General features: G+C 51.8%; 1 protein-coding gene across 19 annotated transcripts in view; it reads right to left on the bottom strand.

Moving 5' to 3' along the window:
* Nucleotides 1-21,918, bottom strand: part of LOC138806825 (neurexin-2) — a 105,778-nt gene that overhangs the window by 63,567 nt on the left and 20,293 nt on the right. For 8 of the 19 annotated variants that reach the window (XM_069992194.1, XM_069992205.1, XM_069992202.1 and 5 more), the window contains exons 3-6: nt 19,500-19,529; nt 16,711-16,782; nt 11,594-11,895; nt 2,779-2,823 (exon numbers count right to left, since the gene is read on the bottom strand). In XM_069992194.1, the coding sequence (XP_069848295.1) occupies nt 2,779-2,823; nt 11,594-11,895; nt 16,711-16,782; nt 19,500-19,529 (449 nt within the window). The remainder of the gene's footprint in view (nt 1-2,778; nt 2,824-11,593; nt 11,896-16,710; nt 16,783-19,499; nt 19,530-21,918) is intronic. The other 11 variants (XM_069992197.1, XM_069992198.1, XM_069992207.1 and 8 more) reach the window with 4 other exon arrangements.

The raw sequence follows: 21,918 nt of genomic DNA, 5'->3' as shown, positions 1-21,918 counted from the left end.
TTCATCCATCAGCTGTTGCTTATTCAGGGAAGCATGGACTTTGGACACAGCATTTGCCAAATACTTCCTTTGCCAGGACTGAAACCAGACAAAGTTGTTGGCTTCTTAACTAACTAAACTATGTCATTCATCTTCAGGCTTCCTCCCAACTCCTGAGGCATCTTGATTCCTAATAAGGGAGGATAACAAGATCTCCAGTGGGGCCAGAGCCTCTCAGTTCCCCCGGGACTCTTATGGGAAGGGAATAGCTTCTTTGTACAACAGCTCAGCCCCAGACACTCAGCGATAAGCAGCTAATGCTTTATAAAGCTTAATAAAATTATCATTCCCTTATGCAGTCCAAAGGCTTCCACACGCCTCGCACATACACTTGACCTTCACACTGATCCATGCCAGAGCAGTTCAGATACACTGTCAGCCCACTGGTGGATGAAAGCACTAAGCTTTTTTAGCCTTATTGAGACTAGAAGGCCCAGTCCTAATTCTAGGATGGTACCCCGAGTCACCCAGGAAGTCCCTCGTGGGTTGATCATACCTCCCTCCCTCTGTCCTCAAAGTCACAGGTTGTCTGTGCCCTGAAGCTCAGTCAAGGAAGCTCTAAATGGCCAGCTTCTGACAGGTACCCAAGGGCCTAGCCCCAGCAGGGTAGACAGAAGCTAACCTCTAGAAGCAGCAGCAGGAAGAAGAGGCTAGAGAGGGCTGGCACAGGTCGATCTGTACATCTCTGTTTGTGGCAGTAGCCACACACCAGGTCTTAGACCAGGGAAGGCTGGGGTGGTGCTGGCTGAACGCTAGTTTGTGTGAATTCAAGAAAGCATACATGGCCACACGCCAGCGGCTCACACCTGTCATCCTAGCTACTCAGGAGGCGGAGAGCTGAGGACTTCGGTTCAAAACCAGCCCAGGCAGGAAAGTCTGTGAGCCTCTTATCTCCAAAAAAAACAAAAAACTATAAGTGGAGGTGTGACTCAAGTGATAGAGTACCAGCCTTGAGTGAAAAAAACAAACCAAAAACTCAGGGACAGTATCCAGGCCCTGAGTTCAAGTCCCAGGAGCAGCACAAAAAAAGAAAACATACACCTGTGAAGACATCAGAAAGACCAGACATGGCCTCAGAGATGCGGCCTCCTGGGAGGCCGGAAAGCCTCTGAGGCTGGGAACTCCAGCTCCACTACCATAGACAGATCCAGGAGGCTGAGAAGGTCAGACAACTGCCCCAAGCAGTTCCCACCTCAGACAGGGGCAGACAAGTCCATCTACAGGGCCCCCGCCTGGTGTTCAATCACTCTGCATTATTAATAGGCGATGACTAACCAGCTGCTGCCGCTGCGCCGGAACTGGGCAGGCAGGAGGGAATCCCAGGGGATGGCTCCGCGCAGCCCGCGGGCACACGCTCCCGCAGCGCCCGCCACCCAGCCCCTGCCCTGTCTCTGCGCATCAAGGCATCTACACCGAAGGGCCGGCCTCCACGGCCTACCTCCATACAGAATCCCTCAGCCCCCTCCAAACCAGCCAGGGCTACAGTCCCCACCCCCCTCGGTTATACCCAGAGGAACACCAGCAGTCTCCCAAACACACAGCATGGCTTCCCACTCACACCCCTAAAAGTCACACCAACATTTACACACAGTCACACCCACATGCCAACACACACCAGCTGCCTTTCCACCGACACCCACACCCACGCCAGCATTCGCAGGGATCGAGCCCAACCCAAACACAAGAAGCCTGGCAAGGACAAGGACAAGACAAGGCTGCCCTGCTCCACCCCTGCACGGCCTGCTCCTCTGGCCACTCTCAACAGGGAAGGAAGCCCGGCCCTGTCAGAGGCCATGCAGGAGAGGCAGGGACAGGGGAGTGGGGAGGCAGGGGAGGGGCTCAAGGGGCAGGAAGACAGTGTGAAACACAGTGTTAGTCAGAGCAGCGGAGCTTGGGGGAACTGGACACTATCCCTGGTTGGGAGAAAAGACCATTCATGCCATGCAAAATGTAGGGGAGACAGAACTGGAAATCCTCAAGGCTGAGAGGTGGGGAGGGGTGCCACCTTTCCCCTGGTAAGTCAGCAAGGGGCAGCCCACCAAACTGGTATGAACTGGTGATCTGAAGGAGGGCGGGATTGGTCCCAGGCCACTCTGCATCTCCTAAAGCCATCCCTCCACACCCCTCTGTGGAACCTGCCCCGCTGTCCACCAGGGGAGGCCACACCCCAGCCCCGAACCCTCAGCTTGAGGAGCCCCGTCCGGAGCCAACGGTGAGCAGAGCGTAGCATGTCATGGGATGGCGTTTTCCATGGATTTTCAGGAGACCAAGAAAGAAATCAAACCAAGAGAAAAACAAAAATAGGGAAGGGAAGGAAAAAAAAAAAAAGAACAAAAGAAAGCGATAGAAATAAGCTTGTAGATTGGCATCGGGGCTGGCCTGACGGGAGCTGTGAACGGAGGCCTGCCCAAGGCCACTCAGGCCAGGGCTCTGACTTCATTCGGAAGGCAGGGATGACAGGGCAGGACCAGGCCAAATTCTTTGATTGCCATTTGTCTTTTGGATTTGAGTTTGGACCAAAAAAAGGAAGAAGAAGAACGAAAAGGGAAAGAAGAAAATTAAAGAGAATCAAAAATCTAGATTGTCCAGGACGCAAAAAATAATAATAGTAATAATAATAATAATTGGAAGAGCAAAACAACCAAAACCAAACGAGGAGAGGAAACAAAAGTGGGATAATCGAACAGTTAAAAAAACCCACGGCAAACCAAACGGTAAGACAATTAGAGTGATATCTACCAGATAATGCAGTTTGTTTACCATAGCGTGTCCAATCCCTGCGTGCTTCACCGGAGATGGGGGAGGGGAAGGGGGTGTCAGAAAAAACAAAAAAACAAAAAGGACAACAACAAAGACAACAACAAAAGACCAGAACGAAAAGAAAAGAAAAATAAAATGACCAACTGTGAAACTCAAGGAAGGAGGAAAAATATATATGCATATATATTTGGTTGGTTGTTCAGACCCTCCCACCTCGGGCTCAACAGCAGTATTTAAAAGAAAAACTAAATTATAATGAGAGGGAGAAATAAAACACACACACAGATTAAATCCCTTCTTCTCCCAATCCCCTTCCCACCCCTCTTCAGGATTCCTCTCCCCAGTCTTCATTCCCCTCCCCCCGCAAGAACCCCATTCTGCAGAGAAGGGGAACAGTTAGAGACCTTGGTTAGTAGAGGTGGGGGGAAAAAAAGGAAAAAAAAAAAAAACAACAACAAAAGAACTGGACCAAGAAAGCAAAGACTTAAAGATGGCCGACATTCCGCAGATGACACAGAAAGGTTAGTTCGGTTTTTCACTCATACCTTGCCCCACCTGTCCCTGCCCGTCCCTTGGTCCCCAGGGTTATAAGCGTGTTAGTAACACACACGGAGTCAGTAACGGGGTTTTCCAACAGAAGGTGAGAGAGGGAAGGTAAGGGTTAAGAAGCAGACCCAGTTATGCAGTATTAGTAGGTCCTATCCAGTTGAAATGTTAGGGAGTTGAGGGGAGGGGATGGAGGGAGGGGAACAAGGGTGTGAGACGGGGTGGGCTGCTGCCTTGGGGGGATGGACGGATGGCTCTGTTGGCTGACTGGTCAACCAGATGGCTTTCTAGAGAACTGGCTAAGGAGTGAGATGCTATTGGCCAACTGGCTGACCGGTGGCCGTGTTGGGTTAATGGGTTAACTGGTTGCTGATGGGCCAGCTGGCTGTCAGGCTGGGAGACAAGTGGGCAACGCCCGTGGAGAATTGCAGGACTGGCAAAAATGAGACCGCTTTCATTGGAAGCCAAGGAAGCGGCCCCCACCCAGAAGGGGCGTGGGCATCTGCTTTTCTGGGGGGCGGAGGGGAGGCAAATGATTGCAGTCACTGGGGGAGAAGGGCAGCTCCTCTCTCTCACTCTCCTTTTTTTTTTTTTTTTAATCTTTGCTTCTCTTTGGGAGCTGAGGAGAGAGTGAGTCGCCATCACAATCGGAAGGAGGAGGGCTGGCAGAGGGCTCACAGTGCCCCCCACCATCCCAAACCCTCCTCCCGCTCCTCCCCTCTCCCACCCACAGCTGGGTCCTCCTGCTGCCCACCTTGATTTGTCCCGAGCCCACATTTCCCAGAGTCCTCTGGGTTCTTCAATGACACATTCCCAACCTCCAATTCTCTTGTCCTTTGTGCAATCATCACCCCCCCTCCTGAATTAAGTACCCTAGAAGCACCCCTGAAAGTCCCTAAGAACTGATGAGGCTTTCCCAGCAGTCATGTATACCCCCAAACCCCTGAACCTCCTTTTCCCATGGCCAGTGCCAGAAATTCACTCTCCTTGAACTCATGAAGAACACAGGTACCCAGCTACCTCTGAAAGCCCTTACTCTTCCCTGTACTGAGCCTCATCTTCTACCCTGGCCTCTCAATTCTGATCTCCACATACTACTAAGTTTATTTTCTCTTCCCTCTGTCAAGGACCACAGCACCATCCACCTTCAAAACTACCCGAGACTTTGGAGAAGAGAGGTCAAAGGCACTGAGGCAGCTTTACTTAAAAGTAGCAGAGATGGAGGGAGACACTTACTCAGGGTCCCAGACTGTGCTTGGGAGAAGGTGTGGAGTTCTAGGGACAAAGTCATTCGTTAAGACGGTTTTATAACCAGTGGGCACAAAACTAATTTAGTAAGACAATTAATAAGGGCCTCATATAATTAAAAATAACAGAATTCAATATTAGCAGCTAGAAGAAGTGCTGAATAACCAATGCAGAAGCCGTTTACATAGCAAGAGAAGAATCTAATTGCAGGTGCAATGTTAGATAAGATTAGCTCTGCCGGCTAGTAGGATTGTCAGGAAATGAAGAGGCCAGCTAGTCAGAACATGGAGTGATTAGCTTTGGGCAGTTAAATCAATTGTGGCCCAAAAGGTTAAAAATAATAATAAGTTGTCTGACATCACTATACCAGTTGACCAAGAGGAAGAGGAGGGGTGTTAAAGGTAAAAACCTAAGTATTGTTCCTTTTAAATTAGAATTGGTTGTGGAGAATACAATGGCAGGGGGAAGAACATTTTTCAGCATGTATGAAGTTCCAGTTTTGTCTTTTTTGTTTGGGGATGAACTCGGGGCCTCTCACTCTTTAGCTTTTTTACTCAAGGTTGGCGCTCTAGCACTTCAGCCATGCTTGCACTTCTGGCTTTTTTCTAATTTATTGAAAGTTAAGAGCCTCTCAAGAGATTTGTGTGCCCTACTGACTTAGAATCTGAATCTTCAGATCTCAGCTTCCTGAGTAGCTACAATTACAGGCTCGAACCAATGGCGCCTGACAGAAGTTGCAGCATTAACAATCAAAACAATAGATTAAAACCAAGCCTGAGAGGGGAGACACGAGTTCAAAGCCTAGGCCTTCCACAAATTGGTCAGGAGATCAGGCTCCCAAAAACAGCAGGGCTGGTGTGGACAAGATAGATCCAGAGAATAAAGACCCTGTAGATCCAGAGAATAAAGACCCAGAGCACTGTCCGTGGCGATAATGCTTTCGGGACAAATGTGGTCAAACACTAGAACGGAGCTTCTCAGTGATTCGCAACACACATGGGGGAGGAGGACACCGCAGCCGGGCTCTGGGGAGCCAAGTTTTAGACCAGAGAACGAGCAGTACAGACCTATCTACTTGTAGCGGCTGGGAGCACAAGAACTTGGATGTCTGATGAGTGAAACGGCATCGTGGTCGCAGAAGGGAGAAGACAGTCATTATATCAAGTGAGCTTACCACGGCCAAGGGGCTTTGGACATTATACCCATCTGTCAAGACAATGGGGGTATACACACACCCACACAATGGAATTTTATTCATCTATTAGAAAGAATAATATGTCATCTGCAGGGAAAAGGATGGACCTAGGAAAAATTATGTGAAGTCAGGCTCTGAGAGACAAATGATGTATTTTTTCCCTCTCCTATATGGAAGCTAGATCTACTGTATTTAGGGTTTTATGCATAAGCCCACAGATAAGCTGACTAAAGGATGGTATAGTTAGGGGAAGAGTCCAATGGTGTAACTCCTCTGAACCAATGAACTGTTTACCAAGATGAATACCAGAAAGTAGATGAAGTGTAAACATGTTTTAAGGGGGGCATACAAAAGGAGGAAGAAAGGGTGAATAAGTACAGTCATTATTTGATGTACGTTATGTAAAAACTGAACTACATAATGAGGGTAGGGCTGAAACGGGGGGGAGGTGGGGAGGAAGAGGAAGATGGATGATACTGATCGGGATGCACTGTACTCATAAACTGACATGTGGAATTGAAACCCTTTGGTACAACTACTTAAAGATAATTTTTAAAACATAGTTGCTGATATTAAACCCTCAATTTGCCTACCACCTAGAAGTAGAGATAAGAGTGAGCACAAATATTGACACACAGGCAGAATGTAACAAGAGGCCTAGAATACAAATTTCCAAGGGCTCAAAGAACATAGCAACGAAGGAAGTTGGTTGGGGATGGAGCGCAAAAGGCTTTTTGTTGTTGCTGTTGGCAGTCGTAGGGCTTGAACTCTGGGCCTGGGCACCATCCCTGCACTCTTCAGCTCAAGGCGAGTGCACTACCTCTTGAGCCACAGTGCCACGTCCAATTTTCTAGCAGTTTATTGGAAATCAGTGTCTCACGGACTTTTCTGCCAGAGCTGGCTTTGAAACGTAATCCTCAGAGCTCAGCTTCCTGAGTAGCTAGGATGACAGGCGTGAGCCACCAGCGCCCAGCATAGCAAAAGGCTTATAAAGAAGATGGCATTTGCCGGGCACCAATGGCTCATGCCTATCATCCTAGCTACTCAGGAGGCTGAGATCTGAGGATCACAGTTCAAAGCCAGCCCAGGCAGAAAAGTCCCTGAGACTCTTATCTCCAATAAACCACCAGAAAACCGGAAGTGGTAGTGTAGCTCAATTGGAAGAATGCTAGCCTTGAGCTGAAGAACTGAGGGAGAGTGGCCAGGCCCAGAGTTCAAGCCCCACAACCAATAAAAAAAAAAAAAAGAGGAGGAGGAAGAGGAGGAGGAGGAGGAGGAAGTATTTAAGCTGGGCCTGAAGGACTGGGGGAAAAAACCCCACAGCTAACGATCATGGCAACAATCAGTCCCTCAGTGCTCCTCATGGCAGGCATGAGTGCTTGAAGCACTCTGTCATGAAACTCTTCCCTCCCACTTTGCCTATGAGGAACCAAAACTCCGAGGGGCTTTGTACCTTGCCTAGGCAAACAATTGGGCCTTAAGCCCTATCTGTCTGTCTGTCTGTCTGAAATGTCAGTTCTGAGATTTCATCTGGCAGAAGGGTGAATGGGAGAGCTGTGGAAGGAAGAGCTAGGAAAGCCTGTACAGACCCGTGTGAGGAGCAGCAAAGTTGGGCCTCCAGATGGGTTGTGTGCCATGGCAGCGAAGAGGAATCCCTCAGGCCAGCTGGGCTCCACCATGGAGCACTGCCCTCCCCAGGGACTGAATCCATCCCTGAGAATCCCATCCCTGGGGACTCTATTCTTGGTGGTCCCATCCTTCTCCATCCGGGGCATCCAGCGGAGTTTCTGAAAGTGTCAGTAGTGAGAAGGGACACCATTTGAGGTGAGCCAGGAAAAGCACCACATAAGGTTTGGTAGTCACCTTGCCTTCCAAGTTTGGTCCTGGTTAATGATAAAATGGGTTTGCACATTCTGCTTACGTGGTGGTTGGAGGCAGTTGGGAGGTGCACTGGGTAGGAGAGGAGATTGGGCCCAGGGTTAAAAATAGGCCTCAAGAAATTCTCAGCAGTAATCATCTCGCCAAGATCCCCCCAAGAGAACTAACTGCCTGTTACAGTGGCTTCAGGAGCGGAGTCTGAAAGGGGAGGAAGAAGGGAGGGAGGTGTTGTTTCAGTCAGGCCTCTTTTGGTCCTAACTGTTCAGTCTATCTAGATGATTGCACGGGTAACTTAATCCAAGCATATGTGAGAGGAAATCCGGCCTCCTTCCAGTCTTTGGAACTGGCCTTTGACCTATTCCCAAGTTCTAGAAGCAAAAGGAAAGGAGAGCCTTAGATGCAGCTTCTGGGACAGGCCCTCCCAGAAGACGGTCTCTCCAGGGGAAAGTGTGTGGAAGCCACAGTGTTCTCAGATCCTGGCCCCTGGGCCAGCGGCAGATGACAGGGATTAAACTCAGGACCTTGAGCATGCAACCACCAAGCTATACCTCCATCCCTGATGTCATTTTTTTACATTAACCCCTGCAGTCCTAGCCAATAAAAAACACCCATCCCACAAGACCCTTGGATCACAGAGGAATTTTCCACTCCCAGAACACGGTCTGGACACTGGACAAGCTTGCATGAACAAAGTTCTCTCCAGGAGCCCTACTGACTTTTGGGGTCAACTGATTCCTTGTTGATGGCTGTCCTTCGGACTGTGTGATGGGGCAGAGTCTTGGCCTTTACCTACAAGATGCTGGTAACACCTCTTGAGCTATGACAATACTTTAAAAGGTCTCCAGCTATTGGTGAATGTCCAGTGTGATTGACTGATTGAGAGTACTGTAGGAAGAGGACTCAAGAAATTACTCTTAAAAGTCCTGAAAGCCAGGCAGGTGTCAGGCCTGGCGAGGGTTCATTGGGCAGTGGAGTTGTTGAATGAGGACAGTGACTTCAGAGCATGGTCCTGGGGGTGAGCCACCTGCACCTGTCACTCGTGGACATAGACTAGACTCGACAATGAAAGAAATCTCCAGAGCCCCTTCTTAAAGAGGGCTCTCAATCAAGGTCTTTAAACAAATACTCTCTATGATCCAAAGGCCCTTCTTTGGAGTTGACATGGCTTGCCTAGTCTCTGAGCCACCTTGTAGAACAATCTAGGGAGAAGGAATCTCTATCAATTACTAGCTTGAACCCACAATGCTACATACCCCAAGAAGAGGCGGTCACGAGTCACAGTCTACACTCAGCATGCTGAAACCATGTGTCCTGTTCTTGATGGCATTTCCACCTTGCACAGATCTCTTGTTTCTCTTAGGTGTCTCTTCTGCTGCCCACTGGGTACTTGCATAGCCTTGTTCTTTTTACTTTTCAGTTGTGGGGCTTGAACTTGGGGCCTGGGAGCTGTCCCTGAGCTTTTATGCTCAAGGCAAGCACTCTAGCTCTTTGAGCCACAGTTCTATTTCCAGTTTTCTGGTGATTAATTGGAGATAAGAGCGTCACAGACTTTCCTGCCTGGGCTGGCTTTAAACCTCGATCCTCAGATCTCAGCCTCCTGAGTAGCTAGGACTACAGGCGTGAACCACTAGCACCCAAGTTCTGTTCACTTTTAATGATCCTGTCCTGTCTCCTCAAGAACCCCAACACTGGGAGGGCAGGTACAATGTCCTTTTTCCTTCTATACCCAGCGTGAGGTGCTATATTTTCTGGCTAAATGATGCATGGATGAGGACTGTGGGATTGCAGTGTGTTGCCAAGTGCAGAGCTAAGTGGTAGTAAAAGCTCTTAAAAAGAGGAGGCCTGGCTGGGCGCCCATGGCTCACGCATGTAATCCTAGCTACTCAGGAGGCTGAGATTTGAGGATCGTGGTTCAAAGCCAGCCCAGGCAGGAACGTCCATGAGACTCTTATCTCCAATAAACCACTAGAAAACTGGAAATGGTGCTGTGGCTCAAGTAGTAGAGCGCTAGCCTTGAGCTGAAGAGCTGAGGGGTGGCACCCAGGCTCAGAGTTCAAGCTCCACAACCGACCAAAAAAAAAAATGGGAGCATGGGGAGTATCAGTAGCTCACATGCATAATCCTAGCTACTCAGGAGAGTGAGATCTGAGGATTGTGGTTTAAAGCCAGCCCAGGCAAAAAAAAAAAAAAAAAAAAAAAAAATCTGTGAGATTCTTATCTCCAGTTAACTACCCAAAAAAGCCCAAAGTGGAGCTGTATGTGGCTCAAGTGGTAGAGCACTAATCTTGAGCAAAAAGTTCAGAGAGAGTATCCAGTGAGCCCTAATACTGGAACAAAAGAAAAAAGAAAGAGGAAGCATGCAAACCAAAGGCACCAAAGGCAGTTTTCCTGCCGCCTCTAATAAAATAAGTGGCACCCAAAAATACAGGTCATGTGACACCCCCTCAGATGAGGGGGTAACCCAAGCCAGTGCTCAGATGTGGAAATGGGGTGATAGGACCCAAGGGGGCAGGTGGTAGCATCAGGAGGGACACCATCAGACCTGTCAGTCTTCAGAATGTGGGGCCTCTAAGAATAGGTGTCTCCGTAGGAGATGGACTGCAACAGGTAGCAGGCTCAGGCTCCGAGAAAGAGCAGCGGGATTAGTCACAGCATTGTCACAGCGAGGGGGAGTGGCGCTCCATGAGGAATCCCCACCGGATCATCACTCACTCCCGGTGTTCTCTAAGCACAGGTGAGAGGAGAGGGATGGGCCTTTCCGGAGAAGGAAGCCAGGAAGAGGAGGATGATAAAGATGATGAAGAGAAGAGAGGCCACCCCAACTCGAATCAGTAAGCCCAGAGAAGAGAACTAGCAAGAGAAGCAGCAGGGTGGGGGTTCTGTGTGCAGGGCTGTTGGTTTTTCCTGGTGGCCCCAGAGATGGGACTGGAAGAGCATCGTCGCCACCAGCTATGAGACCCAGGAGACTGCATGAGGACTCACATTCAGGAAGCAAGTACGCTGGAGAAGGAGCCAGAAGGAAGGTAGAGACAGGAGACCCGCTGGGACCCTTCTCTTGCTTGGGAAGAAAGAGGTAGAAATCTGATGGATTCTGGTCAAACAAAGTCTGGTCAGCAAAAGCCACTGGGGATCTTGGAAAAGATGAAGTGACCCTCTAAGCAGTGAGAGAGTGTGGGAACAGAAGCCGAGGGGGGACTGGGGAGAAAAGTGTCCTACTGCATCCAGGGCTGACTCCCAAGGGGATCCTAGGAGCAACTGCACAGCTGATCTCAGAGCCAGGGGCAGAAGGCAAGCGTGGATGGCTGGGAGAGGCTGGATCCTTGGAAGGGCAAGCACTGCCCAGGGGAACAGCACGGCCCAGCTCCCCCCCGCCCAACCTGCTGCCTGCGCCTCCCTCTCAACTCCAACTCCTCACTGCCTCTGCCCTGGAAATGCCCGGCTGAGGGCAGCCCACATGCTGCCTCAGGCACTCCTCAGCATCTTTGCTGCCCTACTGTCTGAACTCTCCCTGCTCTCCCAAGCCTGAGCTTACCCAGCATGGAGGACATTTCTTTATCTCTCAGCATCCCAGGCCCTTAGGGGCTCCAGCCCACTTCTTCCCATCAGCTGATCGCTGAGCCTCAGCCTTTGAACCCCAGCTTCTTCACCCATCTGAGCCCAGCCCTTCCCTTGGCCGGGGGCTCCCAGCCCTGAGGCAGCCCTGGCGACTTCTCCGAGCTCAGCTTCCACAGTGCTGAGGCCTCTGAAGCGTGGCCGAGTTTCAGGGAAGGGGGCCACGTGTCCCCCCCAGCCCCCGCCACACACACACACACACCCATGTCCTGTTCCTCTCCAGAACCATGCCTCAAGCCCTAGCCCAGGTGGCCCTCTCTCCACCTGCGTTCTGCCCCAGATGCAGCTGACCCCTGACCTTCCTGCTCCCCCTACCTGGCGCAGGTTTCGGGTAACCCGGACGTCGTGCCAGGCGTTGTCGTTGAACTTGCCATTGACCGGTTCCACGAGGGCCTCGAAGGCACCTGAGCCTAGGTTGATGACCAGCCAGACGGCGCCGGACTTGAGGGAGAGGTTGACGTAGTCGGCCGACTTGCCCGTGTGCAGCATCAGCCCGTTGCGCTGCAGGGTGCGGAAGGCCAGGGTGATCTCGTCGGTGCTGCTCTGGATCGGGTTGTGTGACAGGTCGTAGCAGAAGAATTCATTGCCTTTGAAGGTGGCCACAAACTCCTCCTTGCCTGGACGCCGTGGTTTGGGAAAATGGGAGAAGGCTGAGTAGAACAGGGGACACCCTTGCCTCCTTTTCCGCTTCCAGCAACCCAAGCGCCAGTCCTGGGCACCAGGAGTCCTGCAGCCCCAACCCCAAGCTTTAGGCCTCCTTCCCTCCCTCCACCAGCCAGCCCAGCCCGCAGGATCCTGCTGTCTTTGCAGTCAAGTCAGCGTCCCCCAGGTCCATTTCCAAAGCAGGAGGCTGCTAAGTGGCTTTCACACTGACAGCTGACAATTAAGCTGCCACAGGCCCAGGCAAAGTGGATGGATGGACCTCACCATTTCCTCCCCACCGACCCTCCCCATCGGCCACTCCTCCACAAAAGGATGTAGGAGAGAAACAAGAGGCTCTACCTGGCTTCTCCCTGTGAGCTCCTCCCTAGGATTGGGGGTGGGGGGGAGGGAGAGCCTTCCACCTGTCCCCCCCCCACACCTCTTCTTTGGTGGCAGCTATACTCAGTGGCTGAGGACAAGTTCAGGCTTTACCATCTTGGATGGGGCCAGTAGGCCTGTTGTGTAGCACTGAGCAGATGAGGGGACGGGAAGCAGTGGGTGGGGAAGAGTTAGGGAGAAGATGCCCAGGAAGGCAATGCAGGTGGCATGGACATGCGCATACATGGGTAGATACTGTGCCAGGGCTCACCCCACCCCCAGCTTTCTACTCGAACCTGTATAGACCTATGTGTAACAGGTAGTGGCAAAGTGAACACCATAGGGGTAGGCCTGGCTTGTGTGTGTGCGGGTGTGTATGTGTGCGCACGCACATGCATGTTTATATGGACATAGCACCCAGCCTAAGATCCCTTCCATTGACAGTTTTTAAGCAGAAGCAACAACTCCTACCAGGGCCTTACCATTTGCTAAAGTTCTACTTGTGGGTGACAAGTAAGAGAATGGTGACTCTGGTACCAAGAAGTCCAACTTCATACCCTAGAGCACAAGTAGAGGGAAGAGAACCAGATGCAGACTCAAAAGAGAGCAGAGGCCTGGCCTCAGGCAATGGCTCCTGTCTCCACACCAGAAGGTAGTGACATTACAGCTGGTCCTACCTATCTCGCCAGGTGGACAAGGGCAAACAGGGCCGAGTGACGAGGGGCTCCACTGAGCTCCCAAGTGCATGAGTTACCAGGAGATGCTTCCAAGGCCCAAGAAGAAGCAAGCACCACACCTGAGAGACACATCTAGCCACCAAGAGGCACTTGCTCTCCCCATAGGGGAGGGGAGGCCAGGGGGAGGGGGCAGGGCTCAGCAACAATGCCACATGTGGACACGGGGGGGGGTGTCTCTGGGTGTGGATTCTGCAGAACCTTCTATGCACACAGCCTGCCTCTCCCCATCTGGGCAGGCTGCCCACAGATTCTGCCCTCACTGCCTCCGGATGCCAAGGCACCAGCTGCTGCCCCAGCCCTTGGCACAACCCTCACTGCAGCTGGCAAGGCCTGGTGTCCCAAGGCCACAGGGCAATGAGCTGGGGGGGGGGGGGGAGCGTGGGCCACATCAGGACAATCTGCATCCCTCCCTCTGCCTACTTAGGGGACCAGAGGTAAAGGTGAGGAATCTAGCAGACAAGAAGGAAAAGGGAGAAGCAGGTGAGGTAAAAAAGAGCAATGTACAATCAAGAGAAAAATGGACCATTGAAAGGGCTGAAGAAAACAGAGCCAGCACTGGGCTGTGAGGGACAGAGAGGTCATGTGAAGCTATAAGGATAAAGGAGAAAGCCCAGAGGGGACAGGTAAGGAAGATGGGAAAAGGGCCAGCAAGGAAAGGGGACAGGGACCTCTAGGGAAAGAAAGCCAAGGCTTTCTAGGGCCTTATTGTTGCCATAGCAACCAGGCCTGCTGCTCAGACACTGGCAGAGCCAGGGGGGCTCAAGGAAGTGAAAAAGGGAATGTGTTTGACCTTGGGTTTGCCACCCGTTCTGCTAGTCCCACCCAGAAGCCAGGCCTCGCCTCCTACTACCAAAACCTCGACTACAGCAAAGAAAAAAACCATCATAGAGTCAGACGGAAGGGAAGACTAAGGCAGCCATGTTTAAAAAAAAAAAAGTGACTGAGCCAGAACAAAAGAAGCCAGTAAAAAAAAAAAAAAAAAGGGAGAGAGGTTGATTTGGGGCTGGACCATACCTGCCAAGACAAGGCAAAGAAACCTCACACCTCAATTCCGCAGCCCAACCTCAGTCTCTCGGGAGAAGGGGCAATGTCAGCTGCACCGCAGCCGATGCCTACTGAGCTCTCATCTCTTTGGCCGCCAGAAAACAGGTAGGGAACACCAGAAATGGGAAGGGACACAGAGCAGCCTGAAAGCCTCTGAAGAGAGGTGAACAACTGCAGAAAAGAAAACTAGAGGATAGAGAGAAGGGAAGAAGGCTCACTATTGGGGTCAAGAAGCAGGATGGTGGCCGGAGCTCAGCAGAGCACAAACCATATCTAGGATCCAGAGGAAAGCACCAGGGGGCGCTCTGCTCTGTCTCCCGCACAGCCCAGACCAGAAACTACATCTCCCAGCAGCCCCTGAATCATTACATCCTGAGAGCTCCGGGTGCAAGAAAAAGTAATAGCAGATACTTGTTTGTCTCTCTCAGTTAGGGCTCTCTCTGTGGCCCTACAAGTGTTCCCAAGTGAAGCTGAATGTAACCAGAGATGAGTTGTTGTGGTCCTGGGTTTCTGAAGGCCATGAAAGGAAGGGGACACAGCATCTGCCTCCTTCCCAGGCCCAGCTCAAAGGCCTCCTCTGGGAAGGTCTCCAGCCCCCTCCGCCCCTCCCTGCTTTCCAGCACTACAGCTGTCTGCTCTGCGCATTTGGCACTTACTGCCTAGTAACATCTTGTACTGCTCCCCAGGGAGGAAGTGTGATGTGAGAAAGAAGACCTGGGCACTAGGGCTGGCTCACCACCAGCTTTGTGACCTTGGCTGAGACACAACAGCTCTAAACCCAACTCTTTCCTGGAAAAAGCAGCTCATCCTCAGCCTACCTTACAGGTCGCTCTGCGTCTCCAGAAAGCTCAGACAGGGGCAGCTTCCAGGGACAAACCAGTCTCCACATAAACTACTCTTCCACTGGGATATGACTCTTTATTTACTTTTTGGTGCCAGTCCTCAGCTCTTTTGCTCAAGGCTAGTGTTCTACAACTTGAGCCAGAGCTCTACTTCTGGTTTTTGGGGGGGTAGTTTATTGGAGATAAAAAGGCTCATGGGCTTTCCTGCCCAGGCTAGCTTTGAACTGCAATCCTCTGATCTCAGCCTGTCTCTCTTTCTCTCCCCCACCCCCTTCTCTCCTTCAGTGAGTGCAATTAACTCCTCTGAACGAAGTCTGCAGTTTGCATACAGTTTGCATGGACCACAATTCAGTGTAGTTAGGTGTGGAATGCCAATGATCCTTCTAGGTCAGACACCATTCACTCATTTAAAGTGAATGTGCTGAGCTCACACCTACGTATGTGCAGGAGCTGTGCAGAGCACTGGGAGATACAAATAAAAATACCTAATCCCTGTCCTCAGGGAGCTCAGTGTAGCGGAGTGGCAGACAGGTAAAGTGACAGGGTGTAGTGTGGCTGACTCTACTGGAGGTGTAGACAAAGGGAACTCTGGGAAGTGCCAGGCTGGCCTGGGGAGCTCAGGGAGCACCAGTGTGGATAGCCTGGCTGCTTTTTCAAGAGCTGGCTGAAAGAGGCAGCAAGGAGAGGAACTGGAAGAACAGGGGCAGCAGTAGCACCCAGGAATTCAGAAGGCCAAAGGATGGAGATGGGGACTCCAGATGCAGTTTCTGGAGGTTCCCAAACTGGCCTGTGAACTTTTTTTTGGTCAGCTGTGCGGCCTGAACTCTGGGCCTGGGCGCTGTCTCTCAGCTCTTCAGCTCAAGGCTAGCACTCTACCACTTGAGCCACAGCGCCACTTCCCAGTTTTCTGGTGGTTAATTGGAGATAAGAGTCTCATGGATTTTCCTGCCTGTGCTGGCTTTGAACCACGATCCTCAGATCTCAGCTTCCTGAGTAGCTAGGATTACAGGTGTAAGCCACTGGCACTGGGCTTTCTGTGAACTTCTTTACAGAGATTCTGCTAAGAAAGGCAGTCTTTTTTTTTTTTTTGGGGGGGGTCCGGTCGTGGGGCCTGAACTCTTGGCCTGGGCGCTGTCCCTCAGCTCTTCAGCTCAAGGCTAGCACTCTACCACTTGAGCCACAGCGCCACTTCCGGCTTCTTTTTTTCTGTTTATGTGGTGCTGAGGAATCGAACCCAGGGCGTTAAGCATACAAGGCCAGCGCTCTACCACTGAGCCAACTTCCCAGCCCAGAAAGGCAGTCTTGATGTGGAAAAAGGAACTGAAATTCAGGAACCCTGAGACACAGCCTTGGGGACTGTGGCCAGTATTGGGTCTCCTCATCCGAAAAATGAAAAGCAATGATTCCCTACTAACAAGAGTGGGAAAAACTCCATGTGGGTCGTAGATGCCCTGAATAGTGCACTAGTAGCCTTCCAGAATCAAAAGGTCAAATGGGGAACTTCCCACTACCCATTCACTCCACCGAGAAACACACACTTTCTAGGGACAGGCTTGACAACTGTGTGCTAGAAGGGCATCATCAGCCTGGCCAGGCTTCAAGAAAGAAATGGAAGTTGTGACTCTTCACACTACAGCAGGAAAGTGGCACTGGATGGCGGGGGGGGGGGGGGGGACGACGACACTGGAGACACCTGTGTCCACTCAGCTTCCCCCAAGAAATAGTGCAGTGCAGTTAGCCTGCAGCAGGGTAAAGGGCTGGGCTCTCTGGGGACCGTGGGGTCACTGACCTTTGGTTGGCTGGTGCACATCGCCGGCTCCTCCTCTCCCGGCCCCCCCCTCGGAGAACAGTAAGGACCCTACTGGAGAAGCAGAATTGGGGAGTCAGGCACAGGGGCTTCCCAGCCAGTCCCATCCCAGCCTTGAGGTGATGGAGGGCCCTCTCCAGGCCACAAGTGCTGCTTGCAGACACAGGCGCGGGGAGGGGCTGCCCTGGGGACTCGTTTGCCTTCAGGGACCCACAGACCCCCATCAGATTCCTGACCACCAACTCCCACCTTTTGCCCACAGTTGGGGGGAGATGGTGGAAGAACAGAAGGGCCAGCATCCAGGCCAGCCCTGGGCCGCCGGAGACTCCCGCATGCTCTCCTGGCCCCTGCCTCCCCGAGACTTGGGCTCTCCCACTTCGCTCACACCTTCCCCTGGCTCAGGATTCACATTCATCAACTTGTTCAAAAAGCCTGACTCCAGAAGTCACCTTGGAGTTGCCCAGCAGAGGATCCCTCGTCTGCTCTGTGCCTCTCCTCCCTCTGCTTACCCTGCACCTGCTCCAGTCCCTCACTGTGGGGTTCTGTGGTTCCACTGTGCCCACAGAAAGGCCTGCGCCCATCGAGAGACATACCAGCTGGGTAGAGCTCACCAGGGCTGTGGGAAAGCCTTCACCCTGTTTGTCATCACCCAGGCCCCTGCGCCAAGCCCCACAGGTGCAAGTTATCACGTCCAGGTCCTAGGCTGGTTTGAGCCTCACTCACCCTGCCAGGGAGCATGTGCTCTTGGCGCCTGGACTCCCTCAGACAAGTGTCTTGTTGCCAGAGCCACAGGATGGCTTTAGGACAAAGGGAACTCAGGGATGAGGGGGAAAGTTCCTACGTGGGCTCTTACTCCAACTCCATTCCCAGATCCCCAGAACTACCACTAGAGTAACATCTGAGCTGCAGAAGTTTTTTTAAGAGGAAGGGAAGGATTTCTGGATCCTCCAGTCAGGGGTCCTCATAGATGTCTATGGTGACTGAGCTACCTGGGGCTTCCTCCTTCCCTACACTTCTCAATGTAATTTCACATCCCTGCAAGAATCCCAGGCCCTTACATCCCCAGATCTAATGCCATCCCAAATTTCAGACATCTCTGAGACTCTCTGCAGCCCTGCTTTGGTCCTCTGTGTTTCCTTGCCTACAGTCAAGGACCTCAACCAGTGCCTTTGTGGACCGACCCTGGCTGAGGGCCACACCTGGCAGACACAGCAGCGCCCAAGAGTCAGGAAGGTCATCAAGATGGAGGACAGGGAAAGTGTGGAGGGCAGAGCTGGAGGGGATCAGTCAGGACTCCTGGGTTCTGCCTCTGGGTTTGCTGCCCCTCAGTGCTGAGAATTGAGGTCGGCATCATGCACTCTTAGGCAAACACTCTATCACTGAGCCAAAGCCCCGGGGCTTTGAAGGTGGTGAGGACTTGGCCAAAGGAAGGCTCAAATTAGAATGACTAGTCCTAATCATACCATCTATTAGGCCTGGGCAATCACTAGCAAGTCACTTCTCTCTGGTTTTCAACATTGTCATCTGTCAGGCAGGGATAAGAGTCATTCAAAAGATACAAAGTGAGCTGGGCACGGGTAGCTCACACCTGTCATCCTAGCGACTCATGAGGTTGAGATCTGAGCATCATAGTTCAAAGCCAGCCTCAACAGACAAATGCAAGACACTCATCTCCAACTAACCAGCAGAAAGCTGGAAGTAGAGGCATGGCTCAAGTAGTAGAGTGCCATCTTTGAGGGGGAAAGCCAAGCATGAAGACAAGGCCCTGAGTTCAAGCTCCAATACTGGCACACACACACATACACAAAAAGAAAAGCCTGTTTCATCATATTCTGAGTCAAGCAGATGGGTCCTTTGGAGAAACATGTTTCTCCTGCTTAAGTGAGGGCTGCTTATTCCAACCCCAGAGACACCAGCGTCAGGAGAGTGGAGGACCTCCTTCCTGATCCTTAATACAGAATCATAGAGAATAGACACTGGGCTTGGAGTGAAATCAAAATCCAGGGCTACACTTTTAAAGATCAGTAAAATACAAATCATATTTTAAAATAAACAGCAAAATGCAGGGTTGGGGTGTGGCTCAAGGGGCAGAGTGCCAGCCAAGCAAGCAAAGCCAAGCAAGCACAAGGTCCTGAGTTCAAAACCTCCAGTACTGATTTAAAAAAAAATACAGGGTGAACACACATGGTGGGACACTGTGAAAAGGCAGAAGTCCTACACCTCCAACCCCCCCACACACACTTTTTTCCCTCTTCACTCCATTCTGGGGACAGGGGTCTCCCAACATCAGGAGGGGAGGTGGGGTACGGCTGCCTGAAATCCCTTCTCCAGCCTAGGCCCTTCTCTTTTTTACTTGGTTTTATAGAAAGGAAAGAATGGTGAGAATGAGTGGAAGGAAATAAAACACCACCGTGAGAAAGAAAACAAGTGAAATAAATACACTACCAGGAAAACGCAAAAAAAAAAAAAAAAATGACTGGAGACAACGGCAGGAGTTCAAACATCTCTTGATGTCAGAAACCAAGGTGAGATGAGGGTGGATGGAGTGAATCGGGTGGGTGGGGAGGGAGCGCACAGACAAGGACCAACCCCCCACCCCCACCCGGCACCCCTCAATAAAATAAAGAAATGGCAGAGGAAGGAGGGAGGAAAGGAAGGAAGGAAGCTGGACAGGTGGAAGAGGGAGAGGGGAGGGAAAAGAACAGAAAATCCAGGTGCAGGCTGGGAGCAATCCAATCCAATCCAAACCAAACCAAAACTTCAAACCATACCTTCGCTGTTTAACGTCAGGTGAGCCGGACCTTGGAAAAGGGAAGGAGAGAAAGGAAGAAAGAAAAAAAAAAGAAGAAAAAAAAAGAAAGGAAGGGGAAAGAAACAAAGAAAACACGAGTCATCAAAATCAGCCAGAGAGAAGGAAGGAAAAAAAAAAAAAGCTTTTGCTGCCACAATTTAAAAACCCTTTTTAACTTGTGACAGACATCGGGGGAGAGCCCCCAGCCTAAAAGCTGAGGGAAGGGGCCCGATGCAGAAACAGAGGGTAGAGGGCAGGAAAAGGGAACAGAGAGAGAGAGAGAGAGAGAGAGAGAGAGAGAGAGATAAAGGGGTGTGGGGCAGGGGGGAGACCAGAGGAAGATGGGACAGGAAGTCACTGCAAAAGGGGAGAGGAAATTTTGGTTTCTTTTTTTTTCTTCTTGCCGGAAAAAAAAAAGGAAAAGGAGGAGAAGCATGAGGCTAGGAGAGTTGCTTTTTCCTTTTTCTTTTTTTCTTTTTTTTTTTTTCTTCCGGGAGGCGGAGAGAAAAAAAAACGGTCAACGAGAAAAACGATTCGGATGGAGGAGAAAATAAAACACGACACAAAAAAAATCAAAGCCACCTGGAGAGAGAGAGAGTGTCCTGTTAGCGTGGGATTGAGTGGGCAAAGGGGCCTCCAATCCCACTCACGTACACACCCCCCCACTTCCCCCCCCCCCGTCAGCCCCCAGGAAAGGTGGGAAGTGGATATGAGGGACCTAGGCCTAAAAGGAAACTTGCACAAAATTGTCCTTATCTTTCCAGCTACCCTTTCCTAAGCCCCTCTATGTGGCGAGCCTGTACCTCTGTACCCCTAGGTTATAAAAGGAAACTGGAGCTCCTAAGGACAGTTGGAGAGGAAGCAGGGAGGGGGACAGTGAGTGGAGGGAAAGTCTGGAGCAAAATTAAGTCATGGATTCTTCCCCAAGGAGGTCTGGGAGAGCGCAAGGGCACAGGTCATGGACAGCAAGGTCCAAAGACAGCATCCAAGACTCCAGGGCAGGAGGCTCTGCTCTCAATCCTGAGTTGCCCTGCAGATCCCCTTTCTCTGGCCAGGACCTCTCTGAGAGGATCCAAAAACTGAATTTGGAAAATGGAAAATAGACGACAGCAAAATCTGTTTGGCTCTCCCACCAGGATTGCCTAGACAGCCCTAACCTAACCCACCTCTCCCAGACCTAACCCTTCCCTCCCAGACCTGACCCATCCCTCCCAGACCTGACCCACCCCTCCCAGACCTGACCCAGCCTTCCCAGACCTGACCCATCCCTCCCAGACCTGACCCACCCCTCCCAGACCTGACCCTGCCCTCCCAGACCTGACCCATCCCTCCCAGACCTGACCCACCCCTCCCAGACCTGACCCACCCCTCCCAGACCTGACCCATCCCTCCCAGACCTGAGTGGGGAGAGCCCAGCTCACTGGACCAGAGTCCCAATCCCCAGAGAGGCTGCTGGTGCCAGGCACACAGCTGGGCTGAGCCCCCTGGGCTCCCTGAGATGACCAGCCCTGCCTCCCTGCTGTGGGGTCTAGTTAAGTAGGAACAGCCCTACCAGGCCTCTGTTGTGCTAGGAAACCATCCCAGCCACTGTGGTGATGAGATGTGGGCCCCGGGGCCAGAAAGGAAGCAAGGCTAAAGACCTACAAGGGTCTCTGGGGCACAGCAAGAGCCAGGATGCCTGGGACCAAGGAGAGAAACAGCAAGGAATTGAGAAGGGTCAGGGTGGGAGGACAAAGAGCAAACAGCTACCCCGGAATCCTGGCGCCTCTTCTCCTCATCTCTCTGAGATGGCATTCATTCTTCCCCACCTATATATATGTCCCGAGGAGGAAGAAAAGGAAGAGGAGGGGAGGAGGCCACAGCTGCTGGGGGCTGCCTCAAGACAGAAGAGCTCCTGGGAGGGATTACACTCACAGCACAGGTGGGGCCACCTGAATCTGGACTACTTTCTGACTCCTTGCTTTGAATGGCCCCCACCCTACCTCAGACTCTTCCCAAGAAAGCTACCAGCACCTTCTAACAAAACCCTAAACTCAAAAAACCCAGGTGCAGCTCTGACCCTCCTCCCCCTTGCCTGTCAGCCGCAGCCTTGCCCTGGAAGCAAGGTCTTGGAAATCCAGGTTTCTGCTGCCCTAGCCTAGCAGCCAGAGGCCCCTCCAACCCACCGGCTGTCCCCCCTCAAGTCTGACTACTGTTGGGGGGAGTGGCATCTCTCCCCTCCAAGACCCTTCCACTGCCCAGCTCCCCGCCAGCCTCATTAGCATGCCGCGCTCTCCCTCTGTCACCACGGCAACCAGCTGCTCAGCTCCCTCAGGCATGACAGCGCCAGCCATCTTGGTGAGGGGAGGCCAGTTCCCTTCCTGTCTACCCCTGGCTCAGCCCCAGCTGGCAGAGGGCCC

This window comes from Dipodomys merriami, unplaced genomic scaffold, assembly GCF_024711535.1.
Source record: "Dipodomys merriami isolate MVZ:Mamm:240054 unplaced genomic scaffold, mDipMer1.0.p SCAF_409, whole genome shotgun sequence".
In the NCBI taxonomy this organism is placed as follows: domain Eukaryota; kingdom Metazoa; phylum Chordata; class Mammalia; order Rodentia; family Heteromyidae; genus Dipodomys; species Dipodomys merriami.
This window is presented reverse-complemented; position numbering and strand designations above follow the sequence as displayed.